This window comes from Labeo rohita, chromosome 11 (genome assembly GCF_022985175.1).
Source record: "Labeo rohita strain BAU-BD-2019 chromosome 11, IGBB_LRoh.1.0, whole genome shotgun sequence".
In the NCBI taxonomy this organism is placed as follows: domain Eukaryota; kingdom Metazoa; phylum Chordata; class Actinopteri; order Cypriniformes; family Cyprinidae; genus Labeo; species Labeo rohita.
In genome coordinates this window covers 6,690,146-6,716,894 of record NC_066879.1, presented here as the reverse complement: position 1 = coordinate 6,716,894, position 26,749 = coordinate 6,690,146, and the positions used below count along the sequence as shown (strand labels likewise).

Genomic DNA, 26,749 nt, shown 5'->3' with positions numbered 1-26,749 from the left:
TCGGCCTACGGCCAAATCACAGCCGTGCCGATATACAGCATAGTCTACTCGTGTGATATTGTTCATATATTATATTATATTATAGGTTTAACAATATGTATTTGAGTAATAACATGGTTTGGAAGATGGATTTTTTGCACTCTGGTTAAAAACATAGTAACAAATAATAACAAATCAATAAAGCTATTTTTAAGTGTAAAGTTGCTGTGAAATGTTATACTGGATATCTACGCATCCAGTCATACACTGTGAAATTACCCATTCCTTAAAAAAAAAAAAAAAATTATAAAATAAAATAAAATCACAAGATTACAAACCAAACCCGAAAACAAATTTGAGCTCTTTTAATTCAAAAAATCTTTTCTTTTCACAACAGAAAAAAGGAAATAAAACAAATTCTGGACGTGCAAGTGGCAGGTGTTCAATAGAACAATTTAAAAAAAAAAATCAGTATCTCAACAACAGTCCTGTGTTTATACACTGCGTGAATGATTGCTGTTTTGAAACGTTTATTTTGACAACTGAAATAAAGACACTGTATCTCTCCAATGAAACTACGACGTGCTGCTTTTTGACACACGTTAGTAACTGTGATAATATTTCACTTTGGTTCTTCAGATTAGGCCTCTAAACACGGAGAGGCTACAGCAAACTGAAAATAAAATTCCAGAGAAGGTAGTTTATGTGGATTTTTGTAAAAAGACCAAACAAATGCAGGAAAAATTACACAAGCCTCTCTTTTTTTGCTGCACCTATCAGAAGAAGAAATGGACAAAAAAGAACATAAAGAAATTCTCCACACAATCAAGCTCAAAACATCACAATGCAATGTAAAAAAAAAAAAAAACAGAAAGACATACTGATACAAAACATAGATGTTTCTTTAAAGAGAAGGACAAATAGACGCGTTAAAGATGAAGTTCTGCACGGCACCAGCTCCAGAGCCGGCGCTTTTACATCTGATTGGCCAGGATAGACCTGCAGCCCGACCAATCAGACAACAGATACAACTCTGAGGTAGATCAAAGGCCAAGCTGACCTGGACATCTAAATTCACAATCACACACAGACACACACAAATCTGCTTAACTAACCGTATGACAGACAGAAGAAAGGCTTGTTTACAACCGTGTTAGGAAACTGGGATCAAGTCTTCCCTCCGTCCAGCTGCTTAGAGATGTTCATGTGTCCACACTAACGAAAACTCGATTAAAGCTGAGAGCCAAGACTGATGGAAAAGACACAAACTACCATTCAGTTTGACCAAAACCCACTGCAGTAGTCCATACTATCGTGTTTAATAGTAGGCAAAAAAGGTCTTTGGTGGAAAGTGTCATAGTTGCCTTGAAGTTTCATGTTTGTTTATTTATTAAATTGTACGGACGAATGTTTTAATTACATTATTTATTCAGAAACATAGTGGTGTTTCTCTTCGGAAACGTACTTTTGAAAAACTGTGCTATCTTATGTCTAAAAATGTATCTGTTAGGCCACAAATTTAGGTTTAATCTACATTATGAACGGCATTATTGACATTTCAAAGATTTCGAAAGAGCAAAAAAGGAATAATTCTTACCTAATTTATACATCTCTTGCTTTCTACCTAAAGAAACATTGCACTTCTGCCTTTTTTTTTTCTGAGCATCAAACAAAATCCTGATGTGTTGTGTTAAAAAAACAGAAAAATAAATAAATGGCACTGGAAAGAAAAATCGCAATCATCCTGTGAACAGAAAGAACAATGTCAGCTTTCCCAAATCCACAACATCCCTTTTATTAGCCCCACCCACACACCTCATCTAGCTTGACCCCACCCACTCATATCACTAAAACCCCGCCCACCCGCATCTCAACATCCACTTCTACATCTACCGAAAGACTTTACACATGGATTCGATGGAAAGAAGATTCATTCACGACAGACACGCGATCCCTGAAACAAACGTGTTTGATTCAGAGCGACATTAAAAAAGGAAACAGGAAAGCCTTTGCTTTGAGAGACAGGAGCAAGGACCAATAGCCAGCAAGCGTTGCATCAGTCATTCTAAACCCCGCCCACCTTATTTAAAAGGTCAATATCTAATCTACTAAAAAGGCAAAGAGTGGAAGACCAAAAAAGCAAACAGAAACCTCTTCATTTCGACTGCAACCACAAAAAAATTTTCATTTGTCTGTTTGAGAAACAGTCCATAAAAACGTAATAAAAACCATATTAAAAAAAACAAAAAAAAAAAAAAACATCATGCATCGAAAGGTGTCTTATCACCATTAACATCATTACTCAACGTTACTCACAGACATGGTCTGTGTTAATAGTTCTTGGTAAAAAATAAGCATTTGTCATCTTCTCCTTCCTCTTTCTAGCAAAATAAAACTCTGCTCGCCTTCCGTTGTCCATAGTTGGTGTGATATTGCCTTGTCTTGGTTTGTTGGAGAAAATGTTTGCACAAGAGTCTTCTGAGGTTTCTTGTTGATTTCTTCAAAGCAGATGATTAAATCACGGACAAATTTTCTGCAACCCGTGCATGAGCGTTAGTTCCTCTCTGATGTCACTTCCTCTAAAAGAAAGCAAATGTTGTTACGGTTGTAACACTCAGCAGTCTGTGTCTGGTTCTGACCTCAGACGATTAACCTGTAACAAAAAACAACAAACAGTGAACATTATGGACATGAACCTGGCATAATTACTCAGCCTCTTGTAGTTCCACCCGAAAGACCTTCGTTCATCTTCAGAACACAAATGAAATTATACTTTTTTGTGTTTTTTTGTATTCTCGTAGCTTTATAAAATGGTAGCTTTATGGTTGAACCACTGATGTCATATGGACTATTTCAGGGGTTCTCAACTCCAGTCCTCAAGGCCCATTGCTCTGCACATTTTGTATGTCTCCCTCATTTACCACACCTGATTCAGATCATCAGTTCGTTAGGAGAAAGATCCAAGAATTGATCTGAGTGTGTCAGATTCAGAAGCTTACAAAATGTGCAGAGCAGTGGGCCCGAGGACTGGAGTTGAGAACCACTGGACTATTTTATCGATGTCCTTACTACCTTTTTGGGCCTTGAACATGTCATCTGCGTTGCCGTCTATGTAGGGCCAGAAAGCTCTCGTATTTCATCAAAAATATCTTAATTTGAGGTCGAAGATGAACGAAGGTCTTACAGATTTGGAACGATATAAAGGTGAGCAATTAATAAAAGAATTTTCATTTTTGGGTGAACTAACCCTTCAACGGTAATTCAAAATTATTTGACGACTCAATTTAATGGAATAGCTTTAATGGGGCTGTCAAATTCCAAATGTGCCAAAAAATATCATAAATGTTCATAGGTACAGTATGGCTTATGTGCTTTATTCTTCTGAAGCTTTGTGTATAATTTAAGCTGCTGTAACTTGTAAATTGAACCAGGATTGATGTTAATGAGACAACTTTTTTATCAATTTAACATTAACTGTATGGAAGAAAGCACCGTCCACATTCTATAACCCCTTTTGCGTTCAAAAAAGAAAGTCATATGGATTTAGCAAAACGCAAGGGTGATTAAACAGAACACTGACCCACACAAGAATAAAAATATGAATTATTAAATACCGTTTTATTGCTTGTTTGGTTGGTAAGGGTACGATGACGGATCTGAAGAGGACACATCTTGTGGCTGTACACCACTTTCCTGCTGAAAAGACCACAGGCAGAAATTATAAATCTGAATTTTAGTGACATCTAAAAAATTTTATTTTGTGTGAGTTTCTGATTGAAAAAACAAATATCTAAATTTACTCCAAAGGCAAAACTGTGTTTGATATTAAAGGATTTGTTCACTCCAAAATTAAAATTTCCTGCTAATTTGCTTACCACTATGTCATCCAAGATGTTCACATCGTTCTTTCTTCAGTCGAAAAGAAATTAAGGTTTTTGAGAAAGCAATAGCCAGAAATACACTGCATGGGTCAAAATTATATCTTTTTCTTTTATGCCAAAATCATTGGGATATTAAGTAAAGATCATGTTCCATGAAGATATTTTGTACATTTCCTACTGTAAATATATGCATTAATTAGTAATATGAATTGCTAAAAACTTGGACGACTTTAAAAGGCAATTTTCTCAATATTTAGATTTTTTGCACCCTCAGATTCCAGATTCACAAATAGCTGTATCTCAGCCAAATATATCCTATCCTAACAAACCATACATCAATAGGAAGCTTATTTATTCAAAATAAATCTCAATATCAAAAAATTATGACTGGTTTTGTGGTCCAGGGTCACATATGTTGGACTTCAATGGGGATCAATGGGTTGAAGGTGCAAACTGCAGTTTTAATTAGGGGTGTGCCATATTGTCTGCGACAATATCGTAATTGTTATTTTAACGTATATTGCAAACAAAACACACCTACACAATGCACGCATACATTACGTCATAAAGTCTGATTAAATTAAAATGCATTTAGAATGAAAACAAAATTCAAAATATGGGGGCAGAAAATGTATATATTCATATTTCACATAGTTAATCAACATCACAGTGACGTTTTTCCTTCAAAAATCAGCATGATTACAAATGTGATTTTTTTTTATACAGTTCAATAAACAATAAGTTAATATAAAAGACTTACGTTTTAGTCATCATATTGGCTCATCAACAAAATCATTTGAAACACAGCACTATTTTGCATCTCAGAGCAACACGACGTGTTTCGTTCCTGATTGAATCAACCGTTTAAATGATTCGGTTCAATCGTAATGACTCACTTATTAACTGTGACTTGCTGCCACCTACAGGCGGTTTTAATTTCACATTTAAAGTTTTAAAGCATCATTTCATTTTTAAAATAATTTCAAATATCAGTATTTTGTTGATACTGATTTCATTTGTTTGGTAACAGCCTAAATGTATTATTATTATTATAACTGACTGATTAAAATTATTCTTTAGTGGAAAGAATAATTTCACTGCTGTGAACTGACCAATTTAGGAGTCAGCTGTCCATGGTAGTCCTTAAGATATCGGCACAATAACACGCTCAGCTAAATATCATCTAATTATCGCTATCGAGATATTCTTTTTTGTCAATATCGCACACCCCTAGTTTCAACGCAGCTTCAAAGGGCTCTACACAATCCCAGCCAAGGGATAAGGGTTTTATCTAGCGAAACGATCTGTCGTTTTCTAAGAAAAAGACGAATTTCTATATTTTTCCAAACACAAATGTTCTGCGATGTGCATCACATATTACACAATCAGTTGGAAAGGTTAGTTCTTTGTCTGTGTACTCCAGTTCAAAATGGTAGGGTAGGACGAAAAACTCCATCTCATATTCTCCTTCGGCTTCAAAAGTGTCCGACATCGTCGATTTACCTTTTTTTGCAAAGGCACGTTAGCTTTGTAAACACTGGGTTGGCACTTTTGCCTACATCGCGCGTGATATTTCTATTTTTATAAAGTAATGTGTGAATTCAAGCTAGTGCAAGACAAACATTTGTGGTTAAAAAGTATATAAATGTATTTTTTTTTAGAACCAATCCTTATTCCTCAGCTGGGATCGTGTAGAGTCCTTTGAAGCTGCATTGAACCTGCAATTTGGATCTTCAACCCATTGCCTCCCATTGAAATCCACTATATGGAGAAAAATCTTGGAATGTTTTCCTCAAAAACCCATTTCTTTGTGACTGAAGAAAGAAAGAAATGAACATCTTGGATGACATAGTAAGTAAACTAGGAAATTTTCATACTGGAACTGAACTAATCCTTTAAGCTACAAATTTACCAACATCTAGACAATTCAGACGGCTATAGCAGCCTGTTACTGATAGTCTGAGTGTGGGACTGACCTCAGGAGGGATGGCAGCGGGCTGAATGTGGGCATATTGAGGGATGTAAGCTCCTGGCATTGCTGTGTTGGCAGGAATAAACTGCAGGAAAGCAAAATGATGAGGTTTTATTAAAAACACAGGTGTTAATATTATTTATTAATTAGCATATAGGCTTGTGCCATATATTAGCGCAATCTGTGTGAGAGGATCGTACGGTTGCGGTGCCGCCCAGAGAGAGATGGCCCATCTGCTGGGTGAGGGGAGCCAACATAGCGGACGGCTGCAGTGACATGGGATGCTCCATAGAGGGCGACAGAACTGCTCCCTGAATCAAAAAACACAGAGTAAAACAATCATATTTGGCAACTGCACACAAAGAGCGAGAAATCCAGCTATTAATATACATCTGCACTAAATAACAGACATTCTGCCCACAATAGGACAAAAACAGGAAACACACACATCTTTCTGACTCGTGTTAAGCGGTATTGTTTATGAGTCATCTCCTACTTGGAAGAAGATGTGAATAAAATGAGAGATACCAAGAGATAAAAGAAAGGAAAAGACAGAGCATTTAAGCCTTACCGGGTGTTGCATGATGTAAGGCTGATGTGGCATCCATGAAGGATTCTGTACCTGGAGACACAAACACAGATGTTAGAAAGGAAGCAGGTGCTGGTCAGAAACACTCACATCATCACAACATGACCGTGAAGATCAAGTAGATGAAAAAGAGAAGTACCTGGTATGTAGAGATAGGAGAGATGTATGGAGACACTCCAGGCTGAGCCATTAACCGGTTTCCCATGGCATAAGGAGCAGCATAGTACCTGTAGCATCAGGATACAATGTTTTTAAAAATCTATATACGACATTTGCACATCATTTTAACTATGGCAACTGCACGATAGCTGTTTCCATCACCCTGTTTTTATGCGCATTTTGAAGTATCGCATCAGAAACGATTGATGGAAACGCCAATTTTCGAAAAAAAAAAATCCCTTAATTCGCAAAAAAAGTTGCCCTGCATTACATATGAAAATTATTATATTTAGTGGCTTCTCCTATATTTCTTAATGATATTTAGTCCCAGTTTATCAGGAAGTGTTCTCTTTGACTAGTTGGATGGCAAATGTTTTCTGCGATTTTGCGCACAAGTTTGGATGGAAACCTGGCTAATGTACAAAAAAACATCTCTGCATAACACATCCATAAAATAGGGTAGATAATATACTTTGTAAAATTAATGAGCAATTGAAGCTATGTTGAAGCTGTTCTTACCCATTCTGAAGGGCGGTACTGGGGTCATAGGTCAAAGTCATTCCACTCTAAAGAAAGTAAAAGAAACATTGAGCATTTCAGGCTTTATACACGTCATAAAGGCAGTTTTACTTTACAATCAACAGTTAAAATGCCAATAATTAGAGTTAACTATAATACAATAATACAGTGGTTGGAAACTAAAGAAAGTGACATTCAATGTCATGTAAGAATGGCTCATTAGCTTCAACCCACAAATACACACCCATACACAATTATAAACAGGACTTACTAGTCTCACCTCGGCGTCTCGTGTCCAGGTTCGTCCGTTGGGGACGTATTTAGCCTGACTCTGTCTCTTCTTCTGTCCGCCGTCAGCGAACTTACACAGCAAAGGCTCTGATGCACCTGTAACACACACATTTCACTTTCAGTACAGTACAGACTATATAATCTCTAGCCTACATATGGACTATATATGAATTGTAGACAAGAATATTGTGCTGAATACTCACCCAGCATCCCAGAGGAGGACTTAATGAACTTCCCGTTGAAGTGAGAGATCACGGCGTCGCACTTCTCTGTAGATTCCATCCTTAAAATAGAGCGAGACAAAGAGAGAACTTTACTTAACACATCCAGATCATCTGACACCATGATAGGTTCACATACAAAATCAGTACCCAAACCTCACTGACCTGGCAAAGCCCACTCCCCGGCTCACTCCGTTAGTGTCACGGAGGATTCGGGTGGAGACGACCTGTCCAAAAGGCTTGAGGAGATTCTCTAGCTCTTGCTCATCCATGGACACCGGCAGGTTGGACAGGTACAGGTTAGTCGGGTCCTGCTCCTGTTGCTGTATTCAGAAACATAAAACACATGGCACAATACTGCATTATTAAGCATCCTTCGTGTGTCTATGTAGTAAAAGTGTAGTAACAATGGATTTTCGGAACATTGATTGCCATTTGAATAATCATAGTTTTACTACAAATACCATGGTTGAATTTAGGGCTGTCACAATTCCTCAATTCAGTTCGAGTACTCGATTTTAAAAAATTGTGTTGTGTTGATTACATTTTTCCCATGTTGAGTAACTGACAAAATACAGAAAGTGGCGCATTCCTCGGATGAGAATCTATTAAATGCACTATTAGACCATTTTTCAAGGCTGCATGGTATATTAAACCCATTTAAAAACCATAATAATGCATAATGCTATTGTCAATTCACAAACACTACGATTTAATTAAATAAATATATGCGATGCCGTGTTAATATATGCACTTTATTTACATTTTACGTACATGCGTCTCAGAGCGGCTCAGTTCACAGTAAATGCTGCTCCACACAAACTCTCATCATTTACATGCGTGAAGCGTATCAAATTCCATCTCTGCAATAGTTTGGGATTATTACAGCATTCATCTGTGAACGCCTTTTCATTAGGGGTGGGAGAAAAAAAAAAATTTCACTGATGCATCGCGATTCTCTCATCAACGATTCTGAATCGATTCTGAATTCTGATTCTGAGGTTGTTGTTTTTTTTTTTTACCGCATGTGGCAAGTGTACGCGCTAGAGACGTGGCGGGCTTCATTGCAAAGAATTTGCACTGTGAAAAGCGGCTTTCACACTGAACACAGAAAGCGCTGCGCTGGCCGCTGGGTTCAGAGCGGCAAAAGCTCAACTATTTTGACCTTTAAGCGCAGCGTGCGGGCTTGTGTGCCAGTGGTGCGCTTTCCTGTATGTGTGCTTTGGTGGACGCAGAAACAAGCCGTCGTCGCGCAGCGCAAACAACTGAAATAAACGGGCTTTATACATATGTGCATGTTACATACATTCACAGTAAATGCTGCTCCATACAAACTGTTATCATTTACATGTGTGAAGTGTATCAAATTCCATCTCTGCAATAGTTTGGGATTATTATAGCATTCATCAGTGAATGCCTTTTCATTAGGGGTAAGAAAGAAAAAAAAACAAAAAACAAATCGATTCACCGATGCATCGAGATTCTCTCGTCAATGATTTTGAATCGAATCTGAATATTTCAGAATTGATTCTGAGCTTGTTTTTTTTTTACCGCATGTGGCACGTGTGGGCACTAGAGACATGGTGGGCTTCATTGCAAAGAATTTGCACTGTGGGTTCAGCGCAGCCCTTCAGAGCGGCAAAAGTTTGACTATTTTGAACTTTAAGCTCGGCGTGCGCTGCTTGCGTGCCAGTGGTGTGCTTCGCTGCATGTGCGCTTTGGTCGACGCAGAAAAAAGCCGTCGTCGCGCAACATAGAATTTTTGCATTATTGACACACTATTGCCCTATTCAATACTGTAAAGTTGCTTTGACACAACCTGCTTTGTTAAAAAGCACTGTATAAATAAACGTGCTTGATTGATTGAAATAAACGGGTTTCATATTGCACTGCTTTTCCGCAGTTTTGCTTTTGATACTTTATTTGAACTAATTATTAATACCTCACTGCAAATATATATGTATTTTAAGTAATTTTAAAGGCTATTCACTACAAAAAAATGAATTCTAACTATCCAGTTACTTGATTAATTGTCAGAATAATCTAGCAATTTCTCAATCACTTTGCAATGAATTTAGTGTTAATCATGACAGGAATGTATTTAATATGTTTAAATTATGTCACATACCACATTACTGAAACTATAAATGGTCAAATTTAACGTTTGTTTCAGTTAGTTTACAAGCTAACCTTACAGCACTAGGTAATCAGCATGCTAATGTTAAAGGGAAGAGAAGAAATTGTTGGATAAAGTCTTTTTTTCTTTGCACACAAAAAGTATTCTCTTAACCTTATGGTTAAACCACTGACGTCACATGGACTATTTTAACGATGTCCTTACTTCCCTTTCTGGGCCTTGAACGTGTCAGTTGCATTGCTGTCTATGCAGGGTCAGAAAGCTGTCAAATTTAATCAAAAATATCTTAATTTGTGTATTCATCTTCTATTACCTATAAAGCAACACCGTCCATGTTCATGTTTGAAGGGTGAGACCTTCAGGCGGTTCATACTCTCTGTCTGTGCTGCGATGTGCTGCTTGGGTACTTCATAAAAAAAAAAAAAATACAATCCTGTACTCGTCTCTCAGCTAACAAGGACACACGATACACTACAAGCTGCATTTCAATCTGACGTTTGACTGGCTGAAGGCAGAATCTCAGCTCGCTAATCTAGATGCCTCAGCAGAAACGAGGGCGGGCCAAGATAAGACGTCAACATTCCTCAACATGCATGCGTCAAACATGTTTACACAGCACACAAGTAACGGGGAAGTGGAAGAGTAATTTGCTGACAGTAGGGAAGAAGAGGAAAAAGAGGGCAGATTAAAAATTGAAGATGCAGGCAGAAAACGCCCAGCAGAACCTCGGAGAAGGTCACTGCAGGATTGTTACACACATACTTCTCTGAGGCACAGCGATGCACAGGAAATGTATGAGTGTGTGCGTGGCTGGATGAGAAAAGGAAGAGAGGAAACCAGGGAGAAATGCACATGAAAAGACACCGGAGGTTAAATTTTAATGTTTTAGATTAACATTTCCTGAAACGTCCTAACAGACAGGTCATGAACCAGCTACTTGGGAAAAGGAAGTGATGTCATTAATGAATGATTTACCTTGGCCATTTGAGCCTGGACTCCATTGGTCTTTAGCGCTGCGACGGCTTTTTGCGCGGACACGGGACTGTCAAAATCCACAAACCCATATCCTATGAAGAAAACATAGTGGTTAATCTACAACTAACCACTAGACCAAACACGCATCTTAACACACATTTTAATCAAATAAAATGTAGCCTTATATATAGTGTGTATTCACACACAACCAGTCAAAAGTTTTTGAACAGTAAGATTTTAATTGTTTTTAAAAGAAGTCTGTTTTGCCTGCATTTATTTGATTCAAAGTACAGCAAAACAGTAAAATTTTGAAATATTTTTACTATTTAAAATAACTGTTTTCTATTTGAATAGATTTTAAAATGTCATTTATTCCTGTGATCAAAGCAAAATTTTCAGCATCATTACTCCAGCCACATGATCCTTCAGAAATCATTATAATATGGTGATTTGCTGCTCAAAGATTTAAAGATCAGCATTTATCTAAAATAAAAAACTTTTGTAACATTATACACTATACCATTCAAAAGCTTGGAGTCAGTATAATATATATATATATATACACATATTATATATATATATATATATATATATTTATATATATTTTTTTTTTTTTTTTTTTTTTTTTTGGGAACAAATTATAGAAATTAATACTTTTATTTAGCAAGTATGCTGTAAATTGATCAAAATTGATGATAAAGACATTTGTAATGTTACAAAAGATTTATATTTCAGATAAATCAAATTTATATTTCAGATAAAGAAATCTGAAAAAATTCTACTAAGCTGTTGTCAACATAATAATAATAATAAAAAATATTTTTTGAGCAGCAAATCAGAATTTCTGAAGAATCATGTGACTGAAGTAATGATGCTAAAAATTCAGCTTTTAAATCACAGGAATAAATTACATTTTAAAATATATTCAAATAGAAAGCAGTTATTTTAAATAGTAAAAATATTTCAAAATTGTACTGTTTTTACTGTACTTTGAATCAAATAAATGCAGGCTTGGTGAGCACAACGGTCTTCTTTAAAAACATAAAAAAATCTTACTGTTCAAAAACTTATACACACACACACACACACACACAAAATATGAGAGTGTTACTTGTAAGAATAAAAAGTGTAAGAAGTGCAAGAGTAAAATAACATGACAAACCTTTGCATTTGTTTGTAGTCTTATCAAGAATGGCTTTGGTGGACACGATTTTACCATATCTGTTTACAGAGAAAAAGAGAGAAGTTAGCACAGGATCAGATCATGAGTCAGTCAATGTGTCAAATGACACAACAACACAGGAATTCATGACCTGCAGGACATGAAACACAAGATCTACCATAATCCCTGAGCTGAAAGAAAAAAAAATACACCACCCAAAAGAGCTCTCGAAGTCTGGTTGAGACGCATTTAATTCAGAAACAAAGAGTCGCTTGTGACAGAATCATCGACAGACACTTGATGCCGACAGCCCAGGTGCTTTACAGGGTCACTGTGTGACAGACGAGGATTGAGCTGCTTTAATGGAGTGTCCATGAGAAACCTGTTATTACAGCACACAAATCAACACGGTTCAAAGGAAACGCTTGTCTAGCATACACACGTGTGTGTGCCTGTGTGAGAAAGAGGAAAGGAACTCGCCTTTAGCAATGTAGTGAACCAGGGATAAACAATGAATGGTGAATAATCATCTTAGCATTTATATTTCATACATTTATATATACACTATTTCAAAAATAGCATATGAGACTACAAATTATGCTACTGAATTGCCTTTCAGACTGTACTATTTTACACTGTTGTGCACATGACATCAGGCTGTGTCCAGTATTTTATATTTAAATTTTGAATAACATTTTTTTTGGAAGTCTGATTAAATAATAAGTCAAGAAAGCAACAAAATGGTTTATTTATCTGACTTATTCGTGACAGTGAAAATGGAAATAAGCATCAAATGTAGTAGGTCCTCCGAGCATTAAATGCAAACTTCCTGTTGCATAAACGGTATGAGTAGTATACTAGCATGAGCATTTTACATGTCATATCATATACAAACAGAAACTCAAAGGTATTCACAACATCCTGTCAAAAAAGTTCAGTTTAACTTGAAGAAACTGTGACATAAATATATTACTTAATATAATGATACTACTACTAATATTTACCAGAAAATGTATATCCCAAAATTTATTTAGCAGAAAATTGTATACACACAACACAGTATTTCTGGGAAAAATAAATAAATAAATAAAATAGAAAATATATATTTTTAATTAAATTAATTAAGATTATTACAATTTAATGAAACTATTCAAATGGAATCCAGAAAATTAACAGAAAACACAATTTGGTAAAAATAAAACTGAATTTAAGAAAAAAACTAAAATATTATATATATATATATATATATACATATATATATTATAATGTTATTTTGTTCGACTTTTAATTGCTGTTAAATTGTGTATATTTTCATATCAATTAATTAGAAAATGTATGCAGTTAAAATTTAAACAGAAAAAATTAGAATTTGTGAAAAAATAAATCAGATTTCATAGTGCCCTACTACTGCAAACACAGTCAATGTACTTCTTTATGAAAGATAGAAATGAAAAACCTGAAAACAAACGGAACTACAGCTGAAACGTTTGGGATTGTTAATAAATGTTTATACTTTTAAAATAAGTCACATCAAAGCCGCATTTTTTTTAATCAAAAATACAGTAAAATTTTGTGAAATTATTACAATTTAAATTAAAGGTTTTGTTTTATAATATATTTTAAAATGTAATTTATTCTTGTGATGCAAAGCTGAATTTTCATTATCATTACTCCAGTCTTCACTGTCACTGATCCTTCAGAAATCATTCTAATATGCTGATTTGCAGCTCAAGAAACATTTTTTAGTATTAAGAATGATGAAAACAGTTGTGCTGCTTAATAACTGTGTGGAAACATTTGGTCAGGATTCCTTGATGAACACAAAGTTCAAAAGACCAAAATTCATTTGGTACAGAAACATTCTGTAAAATTATAAATGTCTTTACTGCCACGTTTGACCAAATGAATGCGTCACTGATGATTAAAAAATAAATCTCTGACCCCACTACAGCTTCAATACGACTGCTTTTCATAGACCCAAAAATAAATGTATTCACATGCCGGCTTAGATTTATTGACGTCTCTCTCAGGAAGGCTGTGCAGGAAGAAGCCGTGACAGTAGTGCTGACTGGGAAAGGGCTGTTTTTCATTCACCTTCAGCGAGGGCTCCTTTTCCAAAGCTGAAATTCACTCATATATTTATAATCCCTTTCCTGTGTCATTAAAACTCTGGCTTAGATGAATAAATATTTATTCAGGGTGACGTTTAGCAGAGCCGCACAGGCAAACACTAAACAACATTTTGGGGCGCGTGTCGCAAGGGAGGGAAAAGCGGAGCCAATCGCATTTCACACACAGATCACAAGACTCCACGCGCCAGAGGACCGTGCGACCTTGGCCTTGACCCATGCGCTCTGGTGGGGAGGCCCCACTTCCTGCCCCCACCGGCAGAATTCCGTCAGCAGCTCCCAGAGCGACGCTGTTTTTCAGCGGATCAAGGCAAATCAATCCGCGGCTATGCTCCGAGCGGTCACTCTCTGTGATTAAACCGACTCCGGAAAGCAAGGTTACGATGTCACCGCAATACCTCAAAGCTGTACTGACGCATTCCTCATGGCTTTAACCAAAATATATACAGCGTGAAGTCTGTAGTATTGCGTCTAGTTATGATGTACATATGACCTGAGCTTCACTTTTAACCAGGATACAAGCCAAGAGGATTATGGGCCCCCATCTGACTCTTTACAATCAATTTGAGGGATTACCATGGCGATGACTGGTCTCCCGGGGGCAGCGAGGGGTAAATTAACCCACAGTGGGAATGTCTGAAAGGAATACACGCGGGATCAAAACGCCTCTGAACAAACAAGCACTCTTACGTGGATATAAACGCATGCATATGCGTTAAACATATAAGATGACGGGTGAGGAAGTCCGTAACAGCATTACCAAATCTTCCATTGTGTTGAGCAGGATGAAATTAGTAACAGTCGTCTCGCAATATTTTAGGGAACTAAGCAACGCACCAATGTTTTGAAGCGAAACCCCTGACAACGTCTGCAGATGCAATCGACTTGCGACTTTTCCTGCTCTAGTAACTGCTGAATCATAGCTGCTGGCCTACTACTGCATTCACAGCGGCTGTTATGAACCAGCGGATCTCAAACAAACACTCATTAGTGCGTGTGTGTGAGGGAAGAAATTGTGTAGAACAACCAGATGAGAAAATCTCTCATTACTCATTCATTGAAGTTGACTGAATTAAAATTTCCTGCGAAGTTACCCACCCCCATGTCATCCAAGATGTTCATTAATTTCTTTCTTCTGTTGAAAAGAAATTAGGGTTTTTGAGAAAAACATTCCAGGATTTTTCTCCATATAGTGGACTGAAGGTTGAAGGTCCAAATTGCAGTGCAATCGTTTTTGTTTGATAAGACCGTTATTTTTTGGCTGGGATCGTGTAGAGTCCTTTGAAGATGCATTTGCAATTTGGACTTTCGACCCGTTGATCCCCACTGAATATGGAGAAAAATCCGTGAATGTTTTCCTCAAAAACCTTCATTTCTTTTCGACTGAAGAAAGAAAGACACGAACATCTTGAATGACATAAGGGTGAGTAAATCAGGAAATTTTCATTCTGGACTGAACTAATCCTTTAATGCAATAATCAACAAATACAATCCAATTCTTTTAAAGCTGCAATGCTAAAAAAAAAAAAGTTTTAATCTAATTAATATTAAATCTAATTAAACGCAAAATAAATTTGACTGTGAAAATACCCATGAAATATTATTTAAAGCTATTTTGTGTTAAATGAGAAAGTACTGAGTAAATATTACAAATTGTAGCTTTAGTAAAAAATATTTTATTTGATTCAACATAAAATTTATTACACATAAACATGTAGGCTGCAACGACCTACAGTAAACTATGGAACATAAAAGATGATAATTTAATTAATTTAATGAAAGTCATGGTAACCAAAACAGCTGTGTTACCAACAGTCTTTAATATATTTGACATGAGAGTGACTAAATGCTGACAGAATCAAATTTTTTGGAGTGAACTATCCCTTTAATTTTTTTATTTTTATTATTATTTTTTTGTATGTTTTTTTGTTTTTGCTTTAATTAAATGATACTCTAAATAAGAACCTAAATCTGCCAGGAGATGGAGGTAAATGTCTTTATAAGTCATTCACTTATTTGATTCGATTCGATTCATTCAGGAACGAAGTAAATGCTCTGTTTATAAATGCGCCTTTGAATCATTGATTCACACTATTCGTTCAAAACGCGGATTTATTCAGAAACTAAACATCGCTGTGTTGGTCGGAGACACGCAACAATTCTGCTATGGCTTCAAAGGTAATATGTTCTTGTTAAAATATTTTAATCACATTATTATTTCAGAATTAATTACTTAAGGTAACGCATTAAACTAACAGCCCTAATAAATACTAAAAACTTAAAATAGATACTAAACGTCAACATGAGATATAAACAGCTAAGTTCTGAAAGTAAAAATACTCTTTAATTTTCTCCTTAGAGGAATTAGTTTTAAACAATTTGTTGAAAAACTGTTAAGACAGACCTACTGTCAGTTTCAAGGTTGTTAATTGAAGGTATATACTTTTGTTATTACATTATTTTAACTTATTTTTTGGAGAATTCCTGGTGGAAAAGTACATTGTTATGTGAAGAATCAGAGAACTGTGATGAGCAACATGAAGAGCCGTGCATGACGTAATTGAGTAAGTCTCCCTACACTGGCAAACTGCTTAAATATTTGCATACATATGCATATTTTGAAATAAACATGTAATATGTTATTTCTTTATATATAATCAACATCTTTAAATCAACAGTTTTTTATTTCCCATTGTAGATTAAGTTTCGAGACAAAGTTTGCAATGTTGTAATTCAGCTCATAGCTGGTTGGTTTGGTTCATGGCTGATAACTTCTAAATGATACATCAACGCATATCATTCTAAACAATTAAATGTTCGTCATTGTAATCTTTACTTGCTCTGCCTCTGAAACAACTACCCCTTTTTAGCAGATGTTACCAGTACCTTATTTATATTTTTTTCTCTTTCTTTCTTTCTTTCTTTCTTTTTTGGAATATCCCATTTAACTCTGAGAAAGATTTTCTACTGTTATCTTATGTTTTTTAGAGTGAAACAGGATACTCAGTGTATATCATTGTAGAAACAAATCAGTTAAATCAGATTTTGCATAAAACGTCTTAAAAGTCTGTTAAACTATTCACCTTATTTTTCTGATAAGAGTGGCCACAGCCATTTGTAAATTTTATGGGTCCTGCTTCCAGTGTCATCTGCTTCCAGCTATTTTTCTCTGTACAAAACAGCTTGTTTTGCTGCTTGATATTGCAAATAGGTGTGTCGCACCATATTATTCTAATGTATTATCTTAAATATGAACACACTGGTTTGCAGTGCAAAAACAGTTTTACCGTTTACTGGACATTGCCATTACTCTCCTTATTTTTCCGTAGCGGCTAATGAACCAGATGTTTCGCCCATAGGCTTACTTACGCTATTGAAGAATAAGGTGGATATAAAAAGTATAAAAAGACATCGCTTATTTGGGAAATAAACCAGAACGGAAATGCACAATAAATTCAGGCATTGCATTGTGGGATACCATGTCAAAAAAAATAAAAACTTTACTTAGATAAGTAAAACTGGTCCAAATTAGATCACGTGACAGGATATAATATCACTGACATGAGCGAGGTGGTTTTAACTATAGGTGTTATTAGTGGTATAGTCTTGAAAAAGCTGATTGTGGCGGATGTTTGCGGGGTAAACAGGCTAATGAGGGTTTATCCCATAACTTGACCTAATTCTGACAATCTTGCACGTTCAAGCTGTTAACAGACACCAGCCCAGCTGTGCTGCAGAATCTCACAGCAAGTGGAAAACAGAACAGCCACTGTATTTATTTCCTTGAACGTACATCCAAAACTCTACCTGACATCACCAGTGATTTTGTCATGACATAACGGCAGATACTCACGGCTGGCAGAGTTTGACCAGGTCGTGATCGGTGGTTCCTGGCGGTAACCCGCGGATGTAAAGGTTTGTTTTGCTGAGTTGCTCCCAGCCGGTTGTGCTGCTGCTGCTGCTACTGCTGTTGTTGGTGCTGCTATTGGTGCTCGGACTGGGCGGGGCCATAGGCAGGGTGGGCGGAGCAACAGGAGGCTGTCAAGGGAGTGGAACAAAGATTTCATTGATTTGACAAAAGGAAATGCGCAGAAGATGACATCACATAATGGCTGCACTGAAACACGAAAATAGCGACTTCCAAAACAAACCACGGACAAACTTCTCTTTCTCCTGCAGTACCGAACACTACATGAAAGAAAATATCCACGCTAATAACGTAAAAAAGAAAACACCCCCTCCTTCCTCACTCTCCCCTCAAACACGCTGTGGCAGGGCGACTCCATTCGTCACGATGATATCTTTAACTCTATCTGTAGTAAACTGGTGTTATTATTACACAGTCAGCCATCGCCAGCGAGTCTGCCCACATCCACAGCTCCCTACAGTCTAATTCCCGTTAAAGCGAAGCACAAACAGGCCTAGAGGCACAGTCGCCCCTTCGACTCTCATATCAGTCCAATCTACGCATTCTTCTAGAGCTGAATGTGTTTGGGTTATTTCACTGGATGCAAGCCCATATAACTCTGGAGAAATTCCCAATGCGGCATCAGTTCCTTTCAACGCCTGCCACATGGCCGTGTGCAATGATTAAAGGGATAGTTTGCACAAAAATTTAAATCGTGGCATCGTTACACACCCTCACGTCGTTCCAAACCTGTATTGCTTTCTTTTTCCTCAGGGGGTCACAAAAGGAGATGTTTTGAAGAATGTGCTGGCTGCTCTTTTCCACTCAATTGCAATGAATGGGGTCGGAAGCTTTCAATCTTTTCAAGATCGGATCCATCCTGACACGTTACTAAGAGATTGAGTTGACCAATAAAATCATCTGTGGGGAGAGGTTTACACTTGGGGGGAAAAAACATGCAAATCCTTCGGATTCATAACCAGATCAACCAGTTAAAAAAGTTTGGTTTTGTAATCTTAAAGGGATAGTTCACCCTCATGCCGTTCCAAATCCATAAGTCCTTTATTCATCTTCAGAACACAAATGGAGATATTCTTGATGAAACCCAAGAGCTTTCTGACCTTGCATAGACATGAACTTTTTTGAAAATAACTTTTGTGTGCAAAGCTATTCAACAATTTCATGAAAGCGCATCAAAGACTGACACAAAAGAGAAGAAATAGCTACAAAAAAGTATTCCCGTAGCTTCAGAACACTACGGTTGAAGCACTGATGTCACATGGACTATTTTAACGATTTCCTTACTACTTTTCTGGGCGTGAGTGTGTCAGAAAGCTCTCAGACATTTTATCAAAAATATCTTAATTGAAGTCCCGAAGATAAACGGTGAGTACTTAATGACTGAATTGTCATTTTTGGGTGTGCTATCCCTTTAAGACAACAAAAATGTTTTGATAATTTGGTAAGATATGTGAAACGTATGTGTTTATTCACCTTTTAGTGCTTCTTGTGTATTCGGTTGGGGTTTGAGTGTGACTCAAGAGTCTCATTACCAAACCACAGTACCAAACTCACCACAGAGGCATGTTCATTCATACAGCGAGTAGCGTTTTTGTCCATAAATCTGGTTTAGCAAAGAGGAAGGAATGTTTTCCAGAGAAAGATCACATGATGCAGGAGTGCTCTGGGACACAGGATGTGTGGGCCTCTCGCCCACCCCGAGCAGCGGCCACCACAGCCCACATCACTGACTCACTTCCTGTTTCTTAGTCATTCATTAAAACGGCTCCATTTCTCCCAGCCGTCACAAAATGGCTGCCTGTTAAACATCAGCAGCTGATTGTTCACAGAACCAAATCACCACAAAAGTGACGGCAAAACCTCAAAACGACAGACGTGATTAAAAAGACACTGGCTCTGACTGAAACTGCTGTATGAGAGGGGATGTAAATATGTGTAGGTGTACACCTGACTGTAACTCCGTTGGGTTAGTGGGAGTTCTCTGTTTTTGACACACTGACCCATTTTCACACGAGCGACTCGCACACTTGTGCGCTGAGGTGAAACTGGACGTGGCCCCATAACCTGGTTAGCGCCCGTTAATTACCGAGGCAAGAGATCGAGCCACTTTTCCATCCACAACAACATGAAAATCACATGCTAAGTTAGAGGAGGAAGAACTTGTTAGAAAAAGCTGAGGAGCTCAAGTAGCTCATCCACAAAATGAAATGAGAAAGGTGAACAGGCTGTTAAACGACTAAAGGAGCTGATAATTTTCACACATGTTCTGCCATCTTCTCATGTTCATGACTAAAATCCAAAGTGCTGTATAAAAAGTACTGGCAGACTCTGGAACATATCCAGTTTTATAATTGGGAAAATAACAAAGTCATGGGAAGGGTAACTAAAACAGAGAAAAAGCAATGGGAGAGGGAAAGAGGAGGGGGGTCACATTCAATATCCAAGCCATCTCTCATACGTCGGCGTGTCCCTCGGGTCCTGAGCTATGCGCTCTAGTCATCCTAGACCATATGGTTCCTATAAACTGTGAAATCCTGAAGCCCATTAACTTCTGCTGCCTCTATCACAGCCATCACTCTAAGCTCCACCACAGGAGCGCCCATGCAAATGCATGTGTAAATGTGTGATTTCACGCAAAGCGTGTGTGCGTACGCACGACGTCCATAAATTCTCACATTTACAAATTTGGAATGTATAAACAAGCAATGTTTAAATAGAATTCCGCAGGCCACACCCTCTGCTGGCCCACCAATTGCTGGGAAACATCGTATTAACTCATGAATATTAATTAGGCAGAGATTCTTCAGAACACACCCAAGAATCTCCTGACACAAGTTGCCATGGGAGGCTTTCACCACAGGCTTCTCCCATCCTCATCTTCCCTCACTCATTAGCCCGTATGCTAATATTAATCTTTTTTTAAAAAAAGACAGTAACATTAATGAGATTTTACAAGAAGTGCAATATGACAGGAGGAATTCACCAAACAACATGTATGTGATAAATGAGTGTTAGTAAAATAAAATGACACTTCATTAGTCTCATTTCTATTTCTGGGTTCTGTGACATCCCAAAGCAGGAAAAAGACACTTCCAGTTCCGTCAACAGACTTTATAAATATTACATTGTGCAAGTGCAGATGGTGTTGTGTAATACGCTAAATTAACATAAACGGAGAAGGTTAACATCCAAAAGGCCTAATTACAAAATAACTCGTACAAAACCGAAAACAGTCCTAGACTGCATTTTTGGCATCATAGATGCGTGTATCATTTCTTGTCCATCACAAACTCTGTTTAGAATAAGCAATGATTAAAAACGCCATACGCGCCCTTAAGTGCTGTCTAGGTAGGCAGCGCACTAGATATTGAGACACCGCCGCTGGGCGCGCACACGAGCAAGAGGAGTTAAATACATTCTGTCCCAGGTAAAGGATCTTCTGACCCGCTGCCAGTCCATCCTGTAGTCTTTAACATCACTATCATTACAATGTCTCACTTTACCTACCTGCTTTCGATATGAAGTTCTCAATGGGTTAGCCGTATTTGCGAAGATCATCCTGTATTCCCCTGTGTTATGCGACCCAACGATGAATTAAAAAAAATCTACTCTCAAAATCAGTTGATATAAGGTTACAGTAAAGAACTGTAAATTTTCCACATCGCACACTTCAATGTTGGCTTCGGAGTGAAGTGATAATCCGTGCTGAAGCAGATAGAGATTTCTGCTAAATAAAAACCAAGCTCTTGATCGATGGTTTATTCCCACCTTGGCTCGTCCGACCAGTTTCGGTAAATCGCCTGGTTCATTGATCTCGGTTCTGTTGCCCGCAGCGAAGACCCACCTACTGCGGAACAAACCATTCTGCAGTCAGGCGGCAGGGTGGTGACGTTTCTAATTAATCGTACGTGACGCGTCTTTTCGACAAACACGACCAAATTACACGCGTACATGAAAATCTACGGTTGGAAAACAAACATTTTAAAACTCTGACAGAAAAACAGACACAAAACAAGTAATATTTTGTTACCGACCACGGTTTCCCCCTACATGACGTTTGGTTCAATCCCGCACGCATGCAACACATTCCACTACCTCGCCATCAGATCCCATCTACAATACACACAGCAGACTGTCCCACTATGGCCGGGGTGGAGGTCTATGTATACAGATACACCCTAATTAACACTATTAATTATATTTGAATAATTAAAGGTACATTTGCGTACACAACCCGTCAAAAGTTTTGAACAGTAAGTTTTTAATGTTTTTTTTTTTTTTAAGTCTCTTCAGCTCACCAAGTCTGCATTTATTTGATTCAAAGTACAGCAACAGCAGTAATATTGTGAAATATTTTTACTATTTAAAATAACTGCTTTCTATTTGAATATATTTTAAAATGTAATTTGTTCCTGTGATCAAAGCTACATTTTCAGCATCATTACTCCTGTCTTCAGTGTCACATGATCCTTCAGAAATCATTCTGATTTGCTGTTCAAGAAACATTTTTTTTTTCAGGATTCTTTGATGATTAGAAAGATGAGCATTTATCTGAAATTAAAAAGGTTTTGTAACATTATACACTACGACATTCAAAAGCTTGGAGTCAGTATAACTTCCTTTTTTTGTAAATAAAATATAGAAATTAATACTTTTCGATTAAAAGTGATTATAAAGACATTTACAGTGTTATAAAAGATTTCTATTTCAGATACATGCTGTTGTTCTGAACTTTCTATTCATCAAAGAAACCTGAAAAATTCTACTCAGCTGTTTTTAACATGATGAAAATAATAAATAATTTTTGAGCAGCAAATTAGAAATTAGAATGATTTCCGAAGGATCGTGTGACTGGAGTAATGATGCTAAAAATTAAATTCAGTTGAAATCACAGGAATAAAATGTATTCAAATTGAAAACAGCTATTTTAAATATTAAAATATATCAAATTTGCACTGTTTTTGCTATACCTTGGCAAATGCAAGCTTGTTGAGCAGAAGAGATTTCTTTAAAAAAACATTACAAATCTTACTGTTCAAAAACTTTTGACTGGTAGCGTATTTTACATATAAAGAAATAAATAGCACTTTTAAGAAATGTAATTAAAAATATGTGTTTTAGTGAGCAGGTCAACACCTTACGTCACTGCCATTTTGATTTTAAGCAAACAAATATTTTTTCATCCAGAAAGGGATTCATAAATCATCCCTAACCATTTATACCACTGCTATTGATAAATGAGCTCTAGCTACTGTACACCCAAACAGAACTTATTACGTATTGAGTGCATAAACTAACTTTCTAACTTTGATAGAAACGGACAAATGTCCCGTGTGGTATTTAATGGCAGGGGGGTGTGAACTAGTTCCCTCTTGCAACAGTAATAACAAGGCTGAAATGAAATGACACCTCCTAGAGGGTTGCCTAGGGCATGTCTTATCTACTTTTTGTCATGGTAATGTTCCTCTGTAATCACATTTCACAGCTTATGTACTGATTCAAGGAACACCTAGTGTTATTCAGTGGCAGTTTGCAATTTGGTGCAGGATAGATATATTAAATTAACCGAAATGCCACGCAGGTGTTTGAAAGGGAATGAGAATGTGTTTGAGCGCTCACTTGATTGGGCTTGTTAAGTTAGTCTCCTAGTTTTAACTGGGTTTTATGCCTCTGTTGTTGAAAATCAAAAGCAGCATGTTTTTTTTTTTTTTTTTTTTTTTTTCCTGGGTGTCACGTAACAGTTTGCATGTTTACTCTCTAACCAAAGCTGTTAGAGTGATATTGCTAATTGCTGGTGCCCAAAGACACTGTTGTGGACTGAGAATGATTCTATCTAATCGCACACCCTCTGAGTGTGATTTTTAGCTCCACTCGCGGTGCGATGTGTGTGAGAGTTTAGTGAGGCAGAAAGCCAGAGTGAATCAGGGTAGAAGCCAGAGCTCAAACTGATTATATGCATGTGGAAAGCAAAACATATGAAAAGTGTGATGGAGGGAAGGACCAGAAGTACAGTATGCTTCACCCAAAAATGAAAATTCTGTCAGTAATAACTCACCCCCATGTCATTTCAAACCCGTAAGACCTTCTTTCATCTTCAGAACACAGATTAAGATATTTTTGATGAAAAGCTTTCTGAGCCTGCATAGACAGCAACATGCCACATTCAAGTCCCGAGTAGTAAAGAGTTTATTAAAATAGTCCATGTGACATCAGTGGTTCAACCCCAATTTTATGAAGCTAAAAGAAGGCTTTTTGTGCACAAAGAAAAAAACAATAACTGCATGTCCACAAGTGTACCAGGACACATGCATATTTTGATCTTCACAAACATGAAGAAAGTCAATCTGACTTTCCACCACTAACCACAGAAACAACGAAAAACCACACCAATACCAACCAACATGCCACAGTCGACTTGACAGCCCCTGCTGTTAACAAACCACAACTTACAAAGTGTATGTTTCACTACCTGATTTTAGTTGTATGCTTAAAGGGGTCATCGGATGCCCATTTTCCACAAGTTGATATGATTCTTTAGGGTCTTAATGAAAAGTCTATAATATACTTTGGTTAAAAATTCTCAGTGGTTGTGTAAAACAACACCCTTTTTACCTTGTCAAAATGAGCTTTTCAAAATTCATCCCTTTCTGAGGGATTGTTCATTTAAATGCAAATAAGCTCTGCTCGCCCCGCCCCTCTCTTCTCTCTGTGGAGTGACGAGCCTGTTTACTTTAGCCGTGTTTAGCCACGAAACTTGCTAACTAGCATGTTATTAGGAAAGGTGATTGCAGAGATTCATAAAAAAAAACCTTATACTCACTTCTGCTGTATTTGAAGCTGGATTTCGAATGGTTTGCACAAACACAGACACATTTATGTAGATCGGGAGGCGCATTCCCTTCACAAACAAACGTAATCCACTGCTTCTTCAGCGGCTCAGATGTCGGGAGTAAATGACGACCACTATGTTCATTATTACATCCAGCAACACAACACCTCAATCGTTCAATCGGAGATATTCTTGTCTAACTTACATCTCTGCTCCGGCATTGAAACAATGGAGGTGGGACTTACCTCCATTGTTTATTTTTACAGATTAATTAAAAACCACTGCATGGATTTTTATCATTATAGGGTAGATGTGTACATACACTGCCAACACACATTAATGTTCAAACAACATGAAAAAGTGAACTTTGCATCCGATGACCCCTTTAAATGTCTAGAAAAATGCCTGCAACTCAGTTACAATTGACCAATAGCAAAATAAGTAAATAAACTAACATATAAAATGAAATACTTTCAGGGACTGTCTATAAACTGACTATCCTATATTATTTACAGCTCATCAATCTTTGTTAGCTGTGTGTCATTATTGTCTTTTGGGACATTGCAGGTGCAAAAGGCTGCATTAAACATAGTTTAATATTGACTCTGGAACGCTGAGCTGTGCTGAATGCATTTCAATGAGTAAGTACCCACTCACACACACAACCTCTGCTGCGTATGAGCCATTTTACCCACAATCTGCACTTATATCATAAGACCAATATGTGTGACCTTTCATAGCATCTCATTTGCTGCCTAAGCAAGAAACATGGCTTAATAATTCCCGCTGTGATTAGTGTCATCTGTCAGGGTGTATTGTGAGTCTAAATCATGCAATTAGGCAGTTCTTTTCACCCCAGTGTCAATTAGGGGACTTGATGTACACAAGCTCTTTTAAAGTGCTTGAAAAGCCAGCCATGTTCTGTATTCTCTGTTGCGAGTGCCCGGGTTCAGTTCAGTGAGGTGGCTTTTGTTCGGCCCGGTCAGGTCTCCATTGGACGGATGAAGGGAAATTCAGCCCAGGCTTTGTATCTCTCCAGGGGTGAGTGCCTGCGCAGCACAGGGTCAGTCACTGAACACCAGAGGTCAAACAGAATGAAGCCCAGCAGTCCATGAAGCTGTAGGGGAAAATTCAATAGGTCAACAGAGATGGGAAGGGAGAGGGAGAGAAATTGAGAGGTAGAAAGCTCTGATTCAGCATTGCGGGAGGTCATTGAGGAGAATCAGGTAGAACAGCAGATTGTGTCTGTAACAGTCTGTTCAGAGTGTCACGTTGGCAGGTGAGACTTTGGCTTTGCAGTAGCTGCCGTATGCAGCAGTATGCAACAATATGGGTGTTTTGATTATTATGCAGAAAAAAATAAAAAATTTTGTGCTTTCTGAAAAAAATGTGAGTGATGCTAAGGTATATACATACACAGTGCCTTGCAAAAGTATTCAGACCCCTGTTTTATGTTCCTGCCTTATGTTAAAGGGTTAGTTCTCCCACTCAATCTCATGTTATTCCAAACCCGTGAGACCTTTGTTCATCTTCAAAACACAAATTAAGATGTTTTTGATTAAATCTGAGAGCTTTCTGACCCTCCATATACAGCAACACAGTTGACACGCTCAAGGCCCAGAAAGGTAGTAAGGACATCATTAAAATAGTCCATGTGACATCAGTGGTTCAACCGTAATTTTATAAAGCTACAAGAATACTTTTTGTGCGCAAAGAAAACAAAAATAATGACTTTATTCAACACTTTCGTGTCAGTCTCATGAGAGTTCACATTGTTCCCAAGATGATGGAAGGTCTTACAGGTTTGGAATGACATGAGGGTGAGTTATTAATAACTGAATTTTCATTTTTGGTGAAATGTGTCAAAATGTTAAAATGTGTTTTCAGTGTTAAAATGCTTTTTTTTTCCCCACATCAGTCTACACTCCACACACCATAATGGCAAAGCAGAAAACAGGTTTGTAAAAGTTGTACATTT

At 37.3% G+C, this 26,749-nt stretch overlaps 1 protein-coding gene across 4 annotated transcripts; it reads right to left on the bottom strand.

The window, feature by feature from the left end:
* Window positions 1–329: 329 nt before the first annotated feature.
* On the bottom strand, window positions 330–21,759 carry rbms1a (RNA binding motif, single stranded interacting protein 1a). Of its 4 annotated transcripts, none has more exons than XR_007828699.1 (15): window positions 21,450–21,759; window positions 17,868–18,052; window positions 11,886–11,944; window positions 10,724–10,815; window positions 7,777–7,934; window positions 7,594–7,673; window positions 7,371–7,486; window positions 7,100–7,146; window positions 6,561–6,648; window positions 6,404–6,454; window positions 6,033–6,143; window positions 5,837–5,917; window positions 3,855–5,674; window positions 3,594–3,675; window positions 330–2,632 (listed from the first exon to the last, which is right to left on the bottom strand). XR_007828699.1 is itself a non-coding variant. In XM_051122598.1 (14 exons), exons 1-13 carry the CDS (start codon window positions 21,498–21,500, stop codon window positions 3,598–3,600), a joined length of 1,197 nt encoding a protein of 398 aa, XP_050978555.1. In that variant the 5' UTR covers window positions 21,501–21,758; the 3' UTR covers window positions 330–2,632; window positions 3,594–3,597. The 4 variants fall into 4 exon arrangements, 2 of the variants coding, with proteins under 2 accessions (XP_050978555.1, XP_050978557.1); XR_007828700.1 differs by having other exon boundaries at window positions 7,380–7,486; XM_051122598.1 differs by lacking the exon at window positions 3,855–5,674 and having other exon boundaries at window positions 21,450–21,758.
* Between the last annotated feature and the right edge of the window lie 4,990 nt (window positions 21,760–26,749).

Bases quoted from the DNA above. Each gene is read 5' to 3' on its own strand.
- rbms1a (XM_051122598.1), bottom strand. From the start codon at position 21,500: ATGATCTTCGCAAATACGGCTAACCCATTGAGAACTTCATATCGAAAG. The intron at 7,674-7,776 runs GTCAGTGAGGTT...CTCTATTTTAAG, and splicing joins CGGGGAGTGGGCTTTGCCAG to GATGGAATCTACAGAGAAGT. The intron at 6,144-6,403 runs GTAAGGCTTAAA...TTTTTGATTCAG, and splicing joins CTTACATCATGCAACACCCG to GGAGCAGTTCTGTCGCCCTC.